The 20,675-nt window shown below is 45.7% G+C and overlaps 1 protein-coding gene across 5 annotated transcripts in view; it reads left to right on the forward strand.

Moving 5' to 3' along the window:
- Positions 1–20,675, forward strand: part of LRP1 (LDL receptor related protein 1) — a 314,457-nt gene that overhangs the window by 229,672 nt on the left and 64,110 nt on the right. For all 5 annotated transcript variants that reach the window (XM_081900693.1, XM_081900695.1, XM_081900694.1 and 2 more), the window contains 9 exons: positions 1,702–1,845; positions 2,271–2,396; positions 6,731–6,862; positions 10,082–10,216; positions 10,359–10,488; positions 11,654–11,780; positions 12,732–12,883; positions 13,520–13,644; positions 13,802–14,173. In XM_081900693.1, the coding sequence (XP_081756819.1) occupies positions 1,702–1,845; positions 2,271–2,396; positions 6,731–6,862; positions 10,082–10,216; positions 10,359–10,488; positions 11,654–11,780; positions 12,732–12,883; positions 13,520–13,644; positions 13,802–14,173 (1,443 nt within the window). The remainder of the gene's footprint in view (positions 1–1,701; positions 1,846–2,270; positions 2,397–6,730; positions 6,863–10,081; positions 10,217–10,358; positions 10,489–11,653; positions 11,781–12,731; positions 12,884–13,519; positions 13,645–13,801; positions 14,174–20,675) is intronic.

The following is a 20,675-nucleotide window of genomic DNA, read 5'->3' on the forward strand; positions in this document are numbered from 1 at the left end:
TATAATATCTGTTGGAAGCAATTAAACTGTAAAATGAAGATCCCACTGCTGTATTTTGTTTTAAAATTTAAGCAGCTACCTTTATATGTTTGATGGCTATTTTTCATTCCATTTTAACATAAGTTGTAGTTTATGAAAACTTGGTACTTTATAAATCAAATACTATTTAGGCACTGCAAAAGATGAGCTTCCAATGGGCTTCCGCTTGTGCAATGGGGCTTTCTCCCTCTCCCCCCACACCTCTGAAATTGGCTGAGTGGGGCAGGAGAACCCCAAAAACAGCGCACGGGGGAGGAGAGTGGAGATCATTCTGTCTGGCAAGCTGGAACCTTAGCATGACGTTCAATTCCTCCCATTTATTTTAGTTTTTTTCAATGTTTCTAAAAGTGTCGTGCTTCATCTAAGATCCCTGTTCTATGCATGCATGCACACAGCAGTGCCAGGAAGCCATTATATTTGTCACAGCTGCAGCAGCAGTGATGTTTAGAAATTGAGGCTTAAAGGATCTTTGTTGAATGCTAAATGGGTTTTACCAGTGGTGTCATCAGGGCAGGGCTTTGGGACAGAGGTTTTGGGACAGCAGATTGACCTCGTAGTAGTCGTCATATTTCTAACCACAGCCTCCCAGATGCCTCCAGCCATGCCCAAGCCAGGCACCTGGGTGATGGCTGGCTCCTATTTTTTGTAGGGCTGTGAACTTTTATCATTGAGTGAGTTGCATCAATCATTTAAACCCATCTTAATGAAATAAAAGCCACTCTGATTATTTGTGCAACACATTTTTAAATGAATTTAATTAGATAATAAGTATTTTTTAGAAACCACAGATGGTGGGTGGGCACAACCCAGGATTAGGCATTTCCCCTTCTCTTACACATAGGAGGAAATACCTCTTGCAAAGGGGTGGCACATGCTGTGACATGTACAGGCACCCTTTAATCCAGAGACAGGGAACCTATGGTTCTCTGGATGTTGGACTCCAAACCCCATAAGTCCCAGGCAGCAGGGTCTGTGGTCAAAGACAATAGGCGTTGCAGTTTATAAACATATGGAGGGTCAAAGGTTCCTCATGCTGATCTAAAAGCAAAGTGAGGAATTCAACATTGGAACAGTCCCCTATCTCCTCCCTCTGTGTGCTGCTCTGGTAGTTCTCGCAACCCCCCGGAGGAGGAGAGGTGTGGAAAGCGCCATTGCCCCATCAGAAGACCTTGCACATGCTTCCACTGATGGGGCTCATTAGCTGAATCCCACACAAAGCAAGTATCTTTTCCTACGTCAAAACTATTGCATGAGTTAAGATCAAGGAAAACTCATTTGATTAATCAACCCAAATTTATTTAATTAAATGAGAGCTCTCTCCAGCACCTGACAATCTGAGGTACCTCTGAATGGAGCTTCCATTAGCTATCATAGCTAATAACCCTTCAGACATCTATCTTCCATGAGTTGGTTTAATCTTTTTCAGTGCCCCCTCACACTGAGTGGTCATCTGAATGATATGGGAGAGTTCAGATATAACACTAAGTCACAGTTTGGCGCCAACTTTTCCTACCCAGGACCATCCCAATGTCATCATCCTTGTCCATCTTTCTTGACCACAGCTTGTTGCAGAATCTGAACCAACAGCCTGTGTCAAGTTCGGTCAGAGTATGCCCTGCCTGTAAAGGCAAGCTGCGTAATCTTCATCTCTTTCTCTCGCAGATGATAAACTCTGGTGGGCTGATCAGGTTTCAGAAAAAATGGGCACCTGCAACAAGAAGGATGGCACAGAAGCAGTTGTGTTGCGCAACAGCACCACGCTGGTCATGCATATGAAGATCTACAATGAGAGCATTCAGCTGCATGGTAAGCTCTTGGAGTGCGCGGATCTTAAGGGGCATCATGCAAGGGGAGGGCCTGAAGAAGGATCGTGGGGAAGTGTGAGCATTGATCAGGGCTCAGGGGGTTCCAACTCAGGAAGCAGAGAATCGGGGATGGTGTGCCAAGGCTCACATACTGTATGGAAAGATCTTGCCTGCAGTCTCATAGGAAACCAAGTTTTGGATTTGGTGCTGATTCAACCACATTAAGTATTCACTGTGTCACTTCAAGTTCCTTGTACAACTGTCTTCTTAACATGCCCATAAAGTGCACCCTTTTTTTCTGTGCCCATGGTGAAACAAGATGGTCATGTGTGTGGTCACCTGGCAGTCAAAACTGAAGCCTGATGCTGCCTGGCTCTGTGTCAGTAGTGCCCATTTACTTCCATTATTTCACCTTCACTCTTGCAGGTACCAACCCCTGCAGCGTGAACAACGGTGACTGCTCCCAGCTGTGCCTTCCTACTTCAGAGACTACTCGATCCTGCATGTGTACAGCTGGTTACAGCCTGAAGAGTGGACAGCAGTCCTGTGAAGGTGAGGGGACCCCAGTTGACTCCTGTGGGGTTTGAGGAGAGTGGTCTGTGGCTGTTAGGCCTGGCTCCTGGGAACTGTGTTGCTCTGTATATCTTGAGTGATGTGTAGCACAGCTCCACCTGGTGGCTACTGTTTGCAGCTCAAGCTACAATTGCCCTGAGTTTGCCCTGGTTAATTATGGAGCTGTCCATGTACCAATGTGGCAGCAAATGTACATTTGACAGGGTTCCGCAGCCAACCCTGGATCTCTCTTCCTATAAGTGACTTGTGTTTCCAAACACATATTTCAGGTTAGAGCTCAACGTCGAGCCTACCAAGTGGCGATAGCGACGGCGAAGAAGAATTTCTTCGCCGCCTCTATTGCATCTGCAGAAAACAGCAGCAGGAGACTTTTTCAGGTGGTTCACAATTTAGCGGAACCACCTGTAACATCGGGGCCCAGTACGGGCCACATATTCTCCTGCAATGATTTTGCAAAGTTTTTTGCAGATAAAATCGCTCAGATTCGGGAAGAAGTAGACTCCACCGTGGGAGCAGGGCCAGGGCGGGAGAGTGCTAGAGTTCTGTCTAGTCAAGTTGAGTGGGATCAATTCCAATCTGTTACCTCCGAGGATGTGGACAGGCTGCTTGGACGAGTGAAACCAACCACCTGTCTCCTGGATCCTTGCCCATCCTGGCTTATAAAAGCTAGCCGGGAAGGACTGGGCGATGGGCTTCGTGGGGTGGTGAATGCTTCCCTCCGTGAGGGAGCCTTCCCAGACCCACTGAAAGAGGCGGTTATTAAACCGCTTCTTAAAAAACCATCTTTAGATGCGGCCACAATGGCCAACTATCGCCCAGTCTCAAATCTTCCATTCTTGGGCAAGGTGATGGAGCGAGCGGTTGCTGAACAACTCCAGGCACGCCTGGAAGAAGCGGACCATTTGGATCCCTTCCAGTCGGGATTCAGGCCTCATCATGGGACTGAAACTGCCTTGGTCGCACTGGTTGATGATCTCCGGCGGGCTAGGGACAAAGGTGAGAGCTGCTTCCTAGTTCTGCTGGATCTCTCAGCGGCGTTTGATACCATCGACCATAACATCCTTCTGGACCGTCTTGAGGGGCTGGGAGCTGGGGGCACTGTCCTACAGTGGTTCCGCTCCTTCCTCCTGGGCCGTGTTCAGAAAGTGGTGGTGGGGGATGAGTGTTCAGACCCCTGGGCTCTCACTTGTGGGGTGCCTCAGGGTTCTGTCCTCTCCCCCATGCTTTTCAACATCTACATGCAGCCACTGGGAGAGATCATCAGGAGGTTTGGGCTGGGTGTTCATCAGTATGCAGATGATACCCAGCTCTACCTCTCTTTTAAATCAGAACCAGTGAGGGCAGTGAAGGTCCTGTGTGAGTGTCTGGAGGCGGTTGGAGGATGGATGGCGGCTAACAGATTGAGGTTGAATCCTGACAAGACAGAAGTACTGTTTCTGGGGGACAGGAGGCGGGCAGGTGTGGAGGATTCCCTGGTCCTGAATGGGGTAACTGTGCGCCTGAAGGACCAGGTGCGCAGCCTGGGAGTCATTTTGGACTCACAGCTGTCCATGGAGGCACAGGTTAAATCTGTGTCCAGGGCAGCTGTTTACCAGCTCCATCTGGTACGTAGGCTGAGACCCTATCTGCCTGCGGACTGTCTCGCCAGAGTGGTGCATGCTCTGGTTATCTCCCGCTTGGACTACTGCAATGCACTCTACGTGGGGCTACCTTTGAAGGTGACTCGGAAACTACAACTAATCCAGAATGCGGCAGCTAGACTGGTGACTGGGAGCGGCCGCCGAGACCATATAACACTGGTCTTGAAAGACCTACATTGGCTCCCAGTACGTTTCCGAGCACAATTCAAAGTGTTGGTGCTGACCTTTAAAGCCCTAAACTGCCTCGGTCCAATATACCTGAAGGAGCGTCTCCACCCCCATCATTCTGCCCGGACGCTGAGGTCCAGCGCCGAGGGCCTTCTGGCGGTTCCCTCATTGCGAGAAGCAAAGCTACAGGGAACCAGGCAGAGGGCCTTCTCGGTAGTGGCGCCCACCCTGTGGAACGCCCTTCCAGCAGATGTCAAAGCAATAAACAACTACCTGACATTCAGAAGACATCTTAAGGCAGCCCTGTTCAGGGAAGTTTTTAACGTGTGATTTTACTGTATTTTTGGTTTTTATGGAAGCCGCCCAGAGTGGCTGGGGAGGCCCAGCCAGATGGGCGGGGTATAAATAAATTATTATTATTATTATTATTATTATTATTATTATTATTATTATTATTATTATATTTGTCTCCCTCACATATTGTATTTTTTGTGTAGATAATGAAATATATAGTAGGTGTACATTTAATTTTTAAAAAATGTGGAAGATCCCTGAGATGCAAAGGGCAAAACACAGAATTGCCTAGCTAGAAATTGCCTTCAAGAGGCCACTTGCCCAAAGGTTTCTTATTCTCCCTTTAGGGCAGCTGTGGCTGCATACATACAAAGGCAAACGGACTAGGGGTCCTCCTTTATGTGCCCTTCCTTTCCACAAGATAGTTCAGCAAAGTGAACATATTCCAGAATTCCCTTCTCTTTTTACCTTCTCTGAGTAGGTGGTAGTTTTCCTCCCTAAGATATAAAAATGCACTCTGGGAAGCGCAGAATGCCTCTCCCCCCTGCCAGCCCATTTTAGTAGTGGAGAATGCAAGTGGTACCTGCACTGAAATGCTGCAGCGTATGCTCAGCCCCTGAGAAGAGTGCTTCTCTTCAGGGAGCCTGCTATGTTCTCCTTGATGCTCCCCCTCCCTGACTTTCCATGTTCCTTTCCAGCATCTTCCAGCATTCCATTGCTATTAAGCATTCTCATTCGTCAATGGGTTGGGTTTGGGTTTTGCCCCTTTTTAAAAAGAGAGAGAGATTGTTTTGTGCTTCTTGCAAACCTCAGTATGCTGGTACTTCTCTTTTGTTTCTCAGTCATCCCATTTTGGCTACACAGCAGTTGGTCTTTGCTGCCTGAGTTTGCCAGTGGAGGGTGATGGATCTCTTCAAAGGAATCTGCTCTCTGCAGGCAGTTTGACGCCCCTGACAATGTATTTTCCCCGTGGCCCTTTTTCTGAATTCCCTTCTTCTTTCTCAGAACCTGAAGCTATCTACATTTGCTGTCCTTACTGGAGAGAGGCAGCTATTCCAATATTTTGTATACTTGGTCTATATTGATTATAATGTTGCTACTTAATGGATTGTCAGCTACTTTGGACTTCCCTGTGAGGGGAAAAAAGCAGGGTACAAATGTTAAACAAATCCAAAATGAATTCCTATCAGCGCCTGCACTTTGAGCATAGTGTAGGGGGTGTCAGAGGGGCTGTGGCCCCAGGCACAGATTTTTGAGGGGGTGCAAAGCAGGCACCCCCATGCAGGTGCCCACAGTGCAGTGCAGCCCAGTGCTCCTCTCCCCTTGTCAGAGGAACCAACTCTTGCAGATAGGAGCACCAAGCCAGGCAGTCCCAGGGGCGCCAGCATGGGGTGCCTCGTTCGTACCCGCCAAGTGCCATGTCGGCTGGCCAGATTCCCCACTATATGGGCAGGCAGGTGGCACAGTATGGTGTTGCTTGGCCCCGGTATGGGGCAGGGCCGCTCTGGCAGTCTTGCCGATGAAGGCTGGGGTGCCCTGGTGGGCTCCTTCACCCTCTGTGCCCCGCTCCCTGGCACGCATGCACCCACACACCCCAGTGTGTGCCCAGCCCCGCCTCAGGTGCTGTGAGCTCACACAGCACCACTAGTTAACATTGATTGATTGATTGATTGATTGATTATACTCTAACCCATTCAGAAGGCTAAAAGTAGCTTCCACACTTTTGCTAATATCTTACTTTGCACCAAAAGTTTTCATAAGCTATTAGGTATGGATGGGGCTTGTGGAAATCAAGGAAGGCAAACTAAAACTGTCTTTTTCAAATGAAAGGAGATATATAAATTATTATTATTATTATTATTATTATTATTATTATTATTATTATCCTCCATAGTCCCTTTTCTTCTCCTCTTCTCCCCGTCACCCACCTTCCTTCAAAGTAACACACTCTGCATGCAAACCATATGCTCAGACGTTCATCTACAGCCCTTCCCCGTTTCTTGTGAATTCAGCTCATGACTGCCTCCTTTCACTGGTACTAGTTCTCCAGGTCTCCACACAGAGCTCTAGGCCAGGTTTGCTGCTGCAAATTGACCCTGAGACCATCTCCATGTAAAGCCTAATGTTCTGCCCTTGAATATTGGCCTCTCCTGTGTGCCCTGTGTTGAGACTCCAGTTTGTGACTGTTGGATTTTTCTTTCTTCCATGCAGGTGTTGGCTCTTTCCTCCTCTACTCTGTGCATGAGGGGATCCGGGGCATTCCACTGGATCCCAATGACAGATCTGATGCTCTGGTGCCAGTCTCTGGGACTTCACTGGCCGTTGGTATTGATTTCCATGCTGGTAGGTGAATGCTTAAAGTAGGTTTGCCCCAAAAAGGAGTGAGTGGGCCAGAGCCCCTCCATCTTTGCAGCTGGGTGTGGGAGGAATTAATTCAGTTGACATTTGAGTGCAGACCTCCCTAACTCTGCACTTTCTGAATGAAATACATGAACCAAAACTTTGCTGTCCTGCGGTTCAGTATTTTAAAAAACCCCACCTGGAAATGCTTTATATTAGGGGAAATTGCTCACAAAATGCATATGTTAGGTAGAGATGGGCAAGTACGTATATCAATTTCTGTTTGCGTCAGTTTCTTATTTTTCTGATCTTCACTTCACTGCATTTCTTCATCAGTTTGCAATTTTTAAAAAATTACATTTTTTTTACACATTTTTGTGCACATTTCTCCTGCTACATGCATCTTTTCATGTAATTTTACCAAACGTCTGCATTGTTTGCAAGCAGTTTTCCCATACGCTTGTGAGCATGCACATTATTTTTGCTAATGTATGCACACTCTCCTTAACGTGCACATTTTTGTATACATTTGTGGGTTGGAGAACTGCACCACAGAATTTGGAGAAGTGCAAATGTCAAAAGATACTTTAATTGCACTTTGATATGTGTATTGGTGCAAGAGGAATCAATTGGTTAGGTTAGGTTTGCATTAAAATGCAAACCAAGTGAATTTCTTCCCCATCTCTAATATTTGGCAAAAGTGTATTAACATGTATGTATTAGGAGAAATGCACTCAAAAAATGCACACACATTTTTGTGCCAAGGTTTTTGGTTCTTTGCTTAAATTGAATTGTGGAAGTGGGGTGAATTGAATATTGGAAAATTGAGAAATTGAGGGATTTGTACATTTGTGCTTTGAACTCTGGACTCCTATGGTGTCTCCTCAGCTGTGCTTCTAGTGAGCCATGTTGTCCCCTCATTCTCCAAGTCTGAGTTGAGTGTGATCTCCCGGTCTACCCCACGGAGGTCCTTAAGGTCCATAAATAGCAACACCCTAGAGGTCCTGGGCCCTAAGGAAGTTAGATTAGCCTCAACCAGAGCCAGGGCTTTTTCAACACTAGCTCCGGCCTGGTGGAACGCTCTGCCTCATGAGACCAGGGCCCTGCGGGATCTGATTTCTTTCCGCAGGGCCTGTAAGACAGAGTTGTTCTGCCGGCCTTTGGCTTGGAGTCAATTTGATTCCCTCACCCTCTTTCTTTTTCCTTAGCCAATGTGGTGCCATCCTGATGTTGTTGGGACTCCAGTTCTCATCATTCCTGACCATTGGCTTGGTTGGCTGATTGGAGTTGGAGTCTAGTAACATGTGGAGGAGGAGCACATAGAGGTTTCTCGGTACAATACACTCTGTAGCCTCATGTTTAGAAAGAGATAATGCAAGAAACCCAGCATGAGGAAGCCAGAGCTCTGAAGGGGCCAGAATTTGGGGGCAGCTTGTCTCCACTTTGGTCCCCAAACCCAAAATGCAATCCTCTATCAATCCAATTTCCTACATATATTTATATATTTAAGGAGTTGGCCCAAATCCAAGACAATCTCAAAACCATGACTGTTGGCAGACACACTGAAATTGAGAGGGCATACAATTCTGAGCAGAAATGTAGCCGGAAGTGGGGTGAGGTTAAATCCCCGTCCTCCCCTGTCAAGGGAAAGGTTGTGGGAACCATGAGAGAAGGATCAAACAACATGTAGGCAGGAGCTATTGCTATAACTGTTGAGGACAAGGGAAGGAGGGGAAAATAAGAAAAATCTTGTGTTGTGATTAAACCAGTAGAAGGACATGTATGGACACAGATGTCCTGTGCTTTTTCATTAAAAATAAATAAATTTATTTATCATTTTCCATTTTACAACAAAACATACAAGTTAACAAAACCAAAAATAGCATCAAATCAACTTTTTCTCCATCTGTGGTTCCTTCCATTTTGCTACTGCATATCCACAATAATTCCTTAATTATTTATTATCTCTAAAATTTCCTTAAGTTTAATTTGCTGCTCATTTTACATTAAACCTGCTAACATTTTAAGTTGCTTACGATAAATTTTCAGATTGTATCTAATTCGGTTTTATACATCTTAGCCAGTTTACTAGGAGTTAAATATCATCTATACATCATTTTCTTTTTTTCCCTTTTCCTTTTTTTGTCTTTCCAGTTTAATCTTTATTGATTTTTAAATATTGCATCCATTCACCACCAAAAAAAGAAAATACAAAACACATCAAATACAAAGAAAATATTACATATAAAATAAAGTTCTTTCATAGGTTAAGACTTCCATCTTCCTCAGCGTGGGTCCTTCGTTTCCTTGTTGACTGCATATTGTATGACATTTAACTTATCATAAATTATCTATAACCTTTGTAGCATATGACACTGTAGAAGTTAATCAAAGCATGTCAAAGATTTCATATGGGAACAATGTTCTTTTAAATATAATCTGTATATATCCCGTTCTTTGTTGAACTTTTGGTCTGTCTGGTTCCTATTTTTTCCTGTCATCTTTGCTAATTCTACATAGTCAAATAATATACATCATTTTCATATAGTTCTCCTTTAATGTATTATATGCTGTAAATGTCGTATCTGTAATCCATAATTTCTCCCATGCTGACATTTCAATATTGTGACCTATATCCCTTGCCCAGTATATCATTGCTGATTTTACCAGTTCATCTTTTGTTTCCCATTCTAATAACATTTTACACATTTTAGAAATTGCTTTTTCATATTTGGTGTGCCACCCCACAACTGCTTGCTGGTATTGTGTCACATTGGCATTGCAGCACCTAAAGAAAGGTCCTGTTTAGCTGACAATTGGAGTCTAGATCTTACTTTCCATCCAGGCTGAACCCACAGCATATTTTCCCTACAAATGTACTGTTGATTTAAAACTAGAGTTATCCTGTCTTAACCCTCTGAAAACTGGGATTCTCCACCATTTCCCCTTAGCTGCCTTTACTTGTGGTTCTGCCTGGCCAGTGGAGCTACAGGAGTTCAGTAAACCTATTTATTCTGCTTTGCTGGCTTTGAGTGCACTAGATCTTGTTGCCAAGAAGTGGGCTTTTGGGGACCAGATAACTGAGGTTGGGGAAACTGGGAGACTTAGAACCATGGTGGATGCTGTGTGTTGCTGTAGAGGGATAATTCTCACAGATTTGCATATCATCACTCTTGAACCTCTCCCCCTGACTTCCAAAACACGCTTCCTTTCTCCCTTCAGAGAATGACACCATCTATTGGGTGGACATGGGCCTGAGCACTATCAGTCGGGCCAAGCGGGACCAGACATGGCGAGAAGATGTGGTGACCAATGGCATTGGCCGGGTGGAGGGCATTGCTGTGGATTGGATCGCAGGTAAGGCAGTGTGCAGTTAACATCAAAGCATCAATCAGAGACAGGGATGAGGAAGTGCTGGGTGGGGTGCGGAGGGGAATACCAGCGTCATGCAGTGTCTAGAGCAGGAACAACTGGTTGAATAATTACTCTTTCTCTTCAGGAAACATCTACTGGACCGACCAAGGCTTTGATGTCATTGAGGTGGCCAGGCTCAATGGTTCATTCCGCTATGTGGTGATCTCACAGGGGCTGGACAAGCCACGTGCCATCACTGTGCACCCTGAGAAAGGGTAAGGATTGGTTATGGTGAGGAAGCTGACTTATATTGACTCAGACCACCGGTCCATCTTGGTCAAAACTGCCTGGAAGTGGCTCTCCGGGGTTTCAGGCAGGGGTCCCTCCCTGGGGATGTTGGGGGTTAAACCAAGGACCTTTTGCACTGGGCTACAGCCCTTTCCCAAGTAGTCGGTTTGAGCACATGGCAAATGCTCACAATAAGAATAGTCCCAGAATCCATTTCTCTGTGAGAGTTAATAGAGGCTACGGCAAGGGTGAAGGGACGCGGGTGGCGCTGTGGGTAAAAGCCTCAGCGCCTAGGGCTTGCCGATCGTCAGGTCGGCGGTTCGAATCCCCGCGGCGGGGTGAGCTCCCGCTGCTCGGTCCCAGCGCCTGCCAACCTAGCAGTTCGAAAGCACCCTCGGGTGCAAGTAGATAAATAGGGACCGCTTACCAGCGGGAAGGTAAACGGCGTTTCCGTGTGCAGCTCTGGCTCGCCAGAGCAGCGATGTCACACTGGCCATGTGACCTGGAAGTGTCTCCGGACAGCGCTGGCCCCTGGCCTCTTAAGTGAGATGGGCGCACAACCCCAGAGTCTGGCAAGACTGGCCCGTACGGGCAGGGGTACCTTTACCTTTACCTTACCTTACGGCAAGGGTGAGGAATCTGGTTTCTCCAGATGTTGATGGGCTCATGGGTTCCCTCAGCTCCAGCCAGTGTGGCCAGTGGTCAGGGAGGATGGGAGTTTCCCCACCCTTGGTGTTAAGGGCTGGAGTTTGGGAAAGGCAAGTCTGCTGGGTCTCTGCTGGAAAACCTTGCATCCGAGGTGAGGTGAGAAGGACATTCAGTTTCTTGTATATGATCTGCTGCAGCCCACTCATACAGCACTAGCCATCATGATGAATGTGGAAAGCTGTTGAAGAATAATGGTTGAGTGTTGAACTAGAACCAAAGAGACCCAGATCCAAGACAATCTATCTGTTGGCCTAATTTTCCTCACAGAGGAGTTGTGGGGCCAAATGGTGGGGGTGAGAGAAGACACTGTACCTTGGTTTGATTCTGAGGAAGGGTAGGGTATTTTTGAATAACAATACAAATAGGGTAATAACAACATGCAGCTGTGAACTGGACCTAAGTTGCTTGGCTGAAGATGTGATACGTTTCTCTCCTCTCCTCCAGGTATCTTTTTTGGACAGAGTGGGGCCAGTACCCTCGTATTGAACGCTCCTGGCTGGATGGGACACAGCGTGTGGTCCTAATCAACACCAGCATCAGCTGGCCCAATGGGATTTCAATTGACTATGAGGTATGTCTCAGGGCTGAGGTTCACAAGAGAGAAGAATGGCAGGAGAAGGGGGGAATCTCTAAAACAAGAGTGGAGGTTTCAGGAGTGCACAAAGGGGCTCGCTCAGGCTGCAGAGTTATGCCAGGGGCGGTCCGTGTATCTTTGCACCTCCAGAGCGAAAACAAAGCAGAACTCCCTGCATTTTGAGAAAATATATCCTACATCAAAATAACTGAATTTGTGGAAGACAGCTCTCTGAAACTTGCACAGATCAGGAAAGCTTTTGTTTTGCATAGTTTAGTCTGTGTTGGCTGGTCACAGGGTGAGGTGAGGAGGCGTGTAGAGCACTGAAGCCCTTCCGCTGGAGGTCCTGCTTAGTCCAAGCTCTGATTCCTGAGAGTTCATTATGGTTACACAGTTCCCCTTTGGAGGCAGACAGCAGCTCCCAGTGGATGCATGCCAGTAAAAACGAACAGGTGAATGAAACAAAGAAAAGGTTGAGTGATCCAATTCATGGAAATCATAGAATTGTAGAGTTGGAAGGGACCCTGCGGATCATGTAGTCCAAGCCCCTGCAATGCAGGAATATGCAGCTGTCCCATACAACCTTGGCATTATCAGCACCAGGCTCTAACTAACTAAGCTATCCAGGCTTCTGCAATTGTAACATCTTTAGGGAAGTTTTTAATTTTTGATCTTTTATCGTGTATTTAATATTCTGTTGGGAGTTGCCTAGAGTGGTTGGGGCAGCCCAGTCAGATGGGCAGCATACACATTCTTATTCTAATTAAAGTTGGGCCTTCAGAGATGATTGTACATCACTCTCCTGTTAGGATGATTTCTAGTAGAAAATGATTGTCCCCCATGGAGTCCCACCGTCCTACATTCACATTAGCAAACAACCCTTAAACATTCCAGTGAGTCAGATGTGTAACCCACATGCATGGCATGTATCCTCTTCTCTCTCCCTAGGATGGGAAGCTTTATTGGTGTGATGCCCGGACAGACAAGATTGAACGCATAGACCTGGAGACAGGGGACAAGAGAGAGGTTGTCCTGCCTCATAATAACATGGACATGTTCTCAGTATCGGTCTTTGAGGATTACGTCTACTGGAGTGACAGGTTTGTGCCTCAGTGCTACCAAGGCTGTTGGAGCAGAGAGAGTCCAGAGTCATGCTTGAAAGGATTTTGCAACAGCCACATTGCTCTGTTCCCTTTCAGATGGCGAATGCGTTCATAATGGCTGGATAATTTGGGTAGTATCTGACTAAGTTGTATTCAGAGAAGGCCCATTGAAATCAGTGGACTTCAGTTACTGAAGCCTATGGGTCTACTCTAGGTATGGTTGGATACAGCTCTGTGTTTCCTTTGTTGGAACCTGGTTGCATACTGGAATATAGTTTAATCTTTTGAAGTGGTCATATCAATGATACTCCTAATTCCGAAGCAGCGCTGAGCCGTATGTGTGTGTGTGTATTCACATACATATATATGCATTGTGCATGAGTCAGTTGTAAGTGTGTTAATCAAGGGAGAAGTGTGTGCTTGGATAATCCATGAATATTTGGGTGCAAAGTGGGTGGGTATACTCTAACAACCTGCATAATTAAGAGTGTGCATATGTTGAAGGTTAATGTCTCATTTTCATAACCTATCAATGCTTCCTTTCTGCACATAGCCATGAGGCAGCTGTGGGTACATCTCATACTCTTTGTGGGTACATCTCATACTCACACACTTGACTGTGCCTCTTTCTAGGACTCATGCAAATGGATCCATTAAGAGGGGCAGCAAGGACAATGCTTCAGATATCGTGTCTCTGCGCACAGGAATAGGAGTGCAGCTGAAGGACATCAAGGTCTTCAACAGAGCCAGGCAGAAGGGTGCGTGAAGAGGGAGACTGGCCTCCAGGCCCAGCACTGGCAGCACAGCAAGCAGTGGAGGGGGGTGGGGGTATTCAATTCACCTCAGGGTTAGTTAGGCCATCCATGCTAATAGGAGCACGTTGAAAAACAACTGGATGTTTCCTCTCTTCTGCAGGTACTAATGTGTGTGCCCAGAATAATGGTGGTTGTGAGCAATTGTGCCTGTACCGGGGAGGAGGCCAGCGGACATGTGCGTGTGCCCATGGCATGCTCTCTGAAGACAGTGTGAGCTGCCGCGACTACGATGGCTACCTGCTATACTCAGAACGCACCATTCTCAAGAGTATCCACTTGTCAGATGAGAACAACCTCAATGCACCCATCAAACCGTTTGAAGATGGCGAGCACATGAAGAACGTCATTGCCTTGGCCTTTGACTATCACCATGGCAGCAAGGGCAGTAACCGCATCTTCTTCAGCGACATTCACTTTGGCAACATCCAGCAAATCAATGATGATGGCAGTGGACGCAGGACCATAGTTGAGAGTGAGTACTGCGGGTGCCCCTTCCCACTCTTCTCTTTCCTCTGAGGAGTGTTTGCAGGAGAGCAGCCTGGCCTTTGTGGGTTCCAGAAAACGAAGTGAGAAATTGCTATGGCTTCTGTGTAATCCTTTGCACATGTGACTGTTGCAGAGGCCACTTGAAGAACTACAACTCCCAGTGAACATTTCTGTTTGGGTGGGAGGATCCAGTATTACAAGGCTGGACCACGGACTCAAGAGGATTGGATTGATTATGGTCTAGACTTCAGCAGAACTCTAGGGTCCTGCAGGACTATTGATAGGAATTTATAACAAAGTCTTCTGGGTGGAACTAGCTCTAGGCAGGAAGTCACAGAGTTCTTCTGCAATGGTGGAAGTCATTCTGGAATCTGTAAATCCTCCCATTAAACTGAGGGCAGGGCTTTGTAACAGTGACCTGGTTCACGTGCCACACATGGCTTAGTGCTAAAGTGTGAGTGCACCAACTTCCTGAAAGGAGCTCACAGCCACTTTTTCTTCACGGTCCTTTTTGCTGCTAGGCAAGGTTTGTTCTTGCTCATGGTAGTTTAGGAGAACTAAACCACAAACCTGGGTTTGGACAGCTTGCTAAGCCAAGCCTTGGTTTAGCTTAGTCTTGTGTGGCAGTAAAAAAGGACCAGGTAGGATCTATGTGGCTGTGAGCTGCTCTCAGGGAGTTGGCACACTCCTGTGTTCACACTAAGCTAACTCCAGATTGAGACAGAGAGAGTCCATGTGATGGGAGAACAGGAATAATCCCTGAGGTTGGAGACTTAAGGACAGCTGTTGCAAGGGCTGCAGAGCTCAGTTGATTGAGCATAGGCTGAAGCAAGAGGTGAGGTAGGGAAAACCTGGCAGCACTTTCTGTCTGATTTTGTACCATGGCTTTATGGTGATAGATACTAGTTAATTTCAATACAGTTTAATATATTAAACATATCTCTAAGTGGTGTGCTGAAAACTGAAGCAACAGCAGACAAATAAAAATATTTATGTGAATAAAATGGTCCTTTATCCCTAAATCATCTTGATCCATCCCTGAAGGAAATTATTTGGCAGTTGATTGCCAAGAGCAGTTTTCTTCAAAGCACTTGCCTAGGCAAACCTAGAGCACCGCAAGAGCCATAGAGGTGCCCTCACGCTATCCTTCTTCCTGGTGACATCTAGTATAGAGGCAGGGAAGCTGTTGAACTCCCAACTTTCATAAGACCCAGCTACCATGGCCAGAGAACACTGGTGCAGGATATGGTAAGCAGGGCTGCAGATGGAAGGAAACTATTGGTGATCACCCATGTCCTTAGGGGAATGAAGGAGCAACCTGGAATCGAGCCCAGTGGCTATGCAGGAGGATGGGAAACACCAGCAGGGATATATATCCTCATATTTGAATGACAAAAGTCTCGGTGTTTCAATTGCATATATTTAAAGTGGTACCAGAATAAGGTTTGAGCAGATGACCAGTGGGTTTCTGGGGTTCTGGTCATTAATACATCCCTGCCATTCCAAGGCATAGTGGCTTTACAGCAAAACTTGGCAAGCTCCCCTTGCTTACATTCTATTTGCAAGAAGAAATTGTTACTGAAATCTGAGCATACCTTGGATCTTTCTGAGGAGCTATTCTTGGCCCTAATTTTTTGCTTTCGCTTGATTAACTTTTATTATTTCCTCCCACAGCTGTTAAGAGAGTCACATCACAGAGGTAGCGCTCTATGAGGAGCTTTAAGCATCCTAATGCACCTGTTCACACTTTGCAATAATATGTTTGCAGTCTTCTAGTCTTAATTATTTGAGGATAACCAATTTGTTCTGTAGACAGAGCACATTGGGAGGGGAAGTCAGCTCATGTTTAGAGTGCTGTATGTGTCCCACAAAACAAAAACCCAATTTGAACATTTATATATGAAATACAGGCTAGCTCATGAGTGCATAATCCTGGCTGCTTAGTGTCAACCTAAGCAAGAAAAGTGCTATGGAGCTTATTCTGGTTTAGGGCGTTTGATGAGCTTGAAGGGGGAAGAGAGGTGCATCATTTCATACGTTAGATCTCACTGAGAGTTGGAGGTGGGCGGGGGAGCAATTGTAAGGCTGTGTGAATGTAAGATATGCTATTTGGTGCTCTCCTGCCTGGGCCAGTGGTATGTATCATGGGTCAATGTGGCTGTCCGACCATGGCCCAGTCTCTGCAGAAGACATAGTACCTGCTGTCTTTTACCTAAAATAGAATTGCAATGGTGGAGGAAATAAGCTCATGTTTAAAGTGTTGTACTGTGGTTTGCAAAATGCAGAATCGGTTCTCCCTGTGTCTTCTGTCTGGAGCTTTGACCAAAATACTCTCCCTGTAGAATAGAAGGGCCCAGCCTGCGAAGCAGTGGGGAGAAAGATTTGGCTTGCCTTGAAGGGGCCCTCCTGCTGAGATTGTAGTTTGTGGGGAACAAGAGGATGCAGCTGCAGCTTCTTAGCAAGGGAGAGGCTGAAGCAGCAACCAAGGTGGAAAAAACCTACATCATGGCCACTAAGCAAGGGGAAGCACATAGGAACCACACACCACCTTTGTTAGCAGCCAATAGGTGGAGGGAAATGATGCCAAAGGAGAGGAAGAGGTGATGGTACTGTCCCTTTAGGGATGGATAAATCTGTCAATTTCAGTTTCTTCCCATTTCTGGTTTTTAATTGTTTTAGCATTCATTTTAAAGCCTTTTAAAGTATTGTGTTGTTATTTATGCTTTTGTATTTGGTTTCACTGTTTTGTTAAATCACCCTGGGATGCTTCAGGATGGAGGACAGTTAGAAGTGAAATGAGTATTGCCTTCCGTTTCAGTGGGCACTTAGAGGATGGAATGCTGGGCTAGGTGAGCCCCTGGTCTGCCCTAGGAGGGCTATTCTTATGTTCTTAAGAAAAGAGGTTCCTTCACAGCTAGTTCATGACAGGACCATTGATTAATCATGGATCTTTAGCTCATTAACTGTTTGGCTTTTAAGTTAAGAATCAGCCAGTAAGCCAGTTAAATGCATACGTGTTTATTGGAATGCTTTTTTCTTTCTTTTCTTTTTGAGGTTCCTAAATGAAGTAGGTTGCCTTTCAGAGGCAGGAGTACTTCAGTTTTAAAGAAATTAGCTGCCACTTGCTGTTAAAGAGAAAGGAGACAGGAGTCTTTTTGTTTCCTGTCAAGTGTATGAAGCAGGCAGTGCTCTGACACACTTTGGTTTTGAGTTAAATTGCTGATTTGAGAGGTAACAGAAGCTACTAGGTATTCTTCACCCATGTTTTAATGTACACTAGCTGTTAACAGTGGCAAAGACTAAGATATATGCAGCTCATTCCTAATGCCTGCTGCAAGCAAAAGCAACCATTCAGTCTCTGTTCAGTTTTGACTGCATCTCCAGTTGCTGACTGTTTTCTCAATACTATTCACAGACTTGCCTTTAGTGAGTTAATACTGATCAGGCTCATCTTCTTGGCTAGCATGGCATCCTTTTGCACATGTCCTCCTTCTCCAGAGTCATCAGACAATGCTGGACATGGTATTAAGCAAGTGTCCTCCAGGCACTTGTGTGGAAAACCTCTCAGTGCTAGAGTTACTGTATGTTAAGCATCAGTACCTAGTCCATTCAAATGTCATCTTTCATCCCTGCCTGCCTGCTCCCTTCTCTTGCATCTTGAAGGGTGTGTATAAATTAGAATTCCAGCAGTGGGTTTAATGAGATTCAAACCTTTCTGTGCTCAGGGCATTGCCGCTCATGTTACTGTTTGCTCTGCTAATGTGTGTGGCTGAGCACTGAGTCTCCCCCTCCCTTTCTGGAGTGGCAGGCAAAGGAAGTAGAGTCCCCTGCGCCTCATTCAGTTTTCAAACACAGGCTTGGGGCAAAGCAGCAGGGTGTGCCATTGCATATGGAGATGAACAAATTTGTTTCCTTCTGTTTATTAATTTTGGGGGCTGAGATGTGCAAATACAGGCATGCCAAGATGGATAATTGCCAGTGGCTTCTGCATTTACTTCTTGCTGCTCCTTTGAATGGTTAGTCCAGTGGAAGAAAGAGCTCCTGTGCTTTTTTAATTTTTTTGTAGGAGTAAGGAATGCTGGTAGTTTTCCCTTCCCCTGAGTTAAGTCAGGGATATCCGAGAGATTGGTGGTCTTTGGGAGCCACCTGCCATGTGGTACTGCCTTGGTTTGAGTCAACTCTGAAGTATGCTCATAACTGAGAATAATGTCATCCTGCCTTGCCTTCGGTTTACATAGGGAGCCAATACAGGATAAGTCCCCTTTTCCTTACAGTGCTGAGATGCCATTGACACAGAAGCTGATGCTACAGTAAATGAGTGACAGGGCACCAATGTCTACTAGTTATAATGCTGATTATTTCAAATTTATGACCCACCCTTCCACTTGAAAGGGAGTGCAGGGTGGCTCACAGTAATAAAATCACATAAAAACCATTTTGAACGGTGCTATTACGTATTGCAGGCAGCAGTTAAACCCAGATTATACATTTGTTATGTGCATATTCCACCTTTGTTTAGCAGAACTCACTGCTGTATACATGGGGGTTCCCAGGTGATCTCCCATGGAGGCAGTTAACAGATCCAACTTCATCAAAGTTGCTGCAGCAGGTCTCTTCATCCACAAAAGGTGGAAACAGCCAATATCTGGAAGTGCCCTGGGACATTATTCCACCTGAACAGCTTAGGATGTTTATCACATATATTGACATGGTTCAAACATCACATTAAACCAAAGTTAAAATAAAACATGGTTGAATGTGATGGAGCTGCCTGATGATGCAATTGTCAGCACTTTGCTGACAATGAGCAAAGTGCTCTTGCTGCTGCTGCGCTGCCAATAAACAAGCCATAGTCAGCTTGTTGGGTCATTGAAACCTGGACTTGTGGTTTATTTCCCCAAACAAGCCATGAGGCTAATGCTTTTGCATGTGGTTTGTTGGGAGAGAAGCAAACCACAAGCACATCGTTTGCATGTAATGCCTGGACTATGGTGTGTTTCTTGACAGCACACAGGAGGAACAAAGGATCTGTGTTTTCAACAGTTTGCACCAGTCCACTGATCATTCAGACTAAACTATTTTCATTTGAAATATGGTTTAATGTGATGCACAAACCAGAACGTTGTTTGAGGCAAAACCTAAAAATACAGGGGAAGTTTAATGACAGAGAATGTACAAAGTGCCTGCAGCAGCAGATCCAGGGCTGCGCAGGTGGGGGAGCAAAGCATAGGAATTGGCTTTATATTGAGTAGTGTCATGGCTGGTGGAGGCGGCCATCCAAGCTCTCAGGTATAGAGGGCTCTTCTGCCCCGTGGCTCTTGCCTAAAGGTGCATATTCTCCTCCCTCTTTCCATTCACTGAGTTACCATGTAGTTTGCTGGTCAAAGACGTGAACTGAAGGGGCACGATGAAATGGCAGACTTTGCTAAAGCTAAAGCTGTGCACGTGGGTGAAGCTTGGCTCATGCTTGGGCATCTGTGGCTTGTTTTTGGACTGCCAGGGGCACTCATAACAGCACAGTGAAGTAACTCACTCCAGAATGACAGATTGGCCACAATCACCCAGGGAGTTTACATATCAGAGCAAGGAATTGAATCTGGTGCATCAGAGTCCCAGATTATCGAGGCATTGTTTCCTCCAGGCTGTAATCAATTACCAAAGGCAAATGTGAGAAAAGTCTCTCCTTGCTATGATGCATCATGGAGCGCTCAATTAAGAAGCGTTGCTGAGAGACAGCAGAAGAACCCATGCTGATACTTTAATTGCAATAGTTTCCTTGCGTTGAAAGCAGCTGTGGCTAAATCAATATAGACAATTAATAAAGTTATGCTTATAACAGCTAGATCGTAAGCAATCTGTCAGAAATCCAAATGTGCCTAATAATAATAATAATAATAATAATAATAATAATAATAATAATAATAATTTATTATTTATACCCTGCCCATCTGGCTGGGTTTCCCCAGCCACTCTGGGCGGCTTCCAACAAAATATTTAAATACAATAGTCTGTTAAACATTAAAAGCTTCCCTAAACAGGGCTGCCTTCAGATATCTTCTAAAAATCAGATAGTTGTTTATTTCCTGGACATATGATGGGAGGGTATTCCACAGGGCAGGCGCCACTACTGAGAAGGCCTCTGTCTGGTTCCCTGTAACCTTACTTCTCACAGTGAGGGAACCGCCAGAAGGCCCTCGGCGCTGGACCTCAGTGTCCGGGCAGAACGATGGAGGTGGAGACGCTCCTTCAGGTATACTGAACCGAGGCCATTTAGGGCTTTCGAGGTCAGCACCAACACTTTGAATTGTGCTCGGAAACATCCTGGGAGCCAACGTAGGTCTTTCAGGACCAGTGTTCTGTGGTCTCAGTGGGGCCTTTATTTGATATAAACTTACATGGATGATTTAGCTGAGGTTCCTGGGGCCCCTTCCAACTCTACAACTCCAAGATTCTCTTTCTCTCCTGGGGTAAGCTCTGAAAAAATGATT

Source organism: Podarcis melisellensis (assembly GCF_964234715.1).
Source record: "Podarcis melisellensis genome assembly, chromosome: 2".
NCBI lineage: Eukaryota > Metazoa > Chordata > Lepidosauria > Squamata > Lacertidae > Podarcis > Podarcis melisellensis.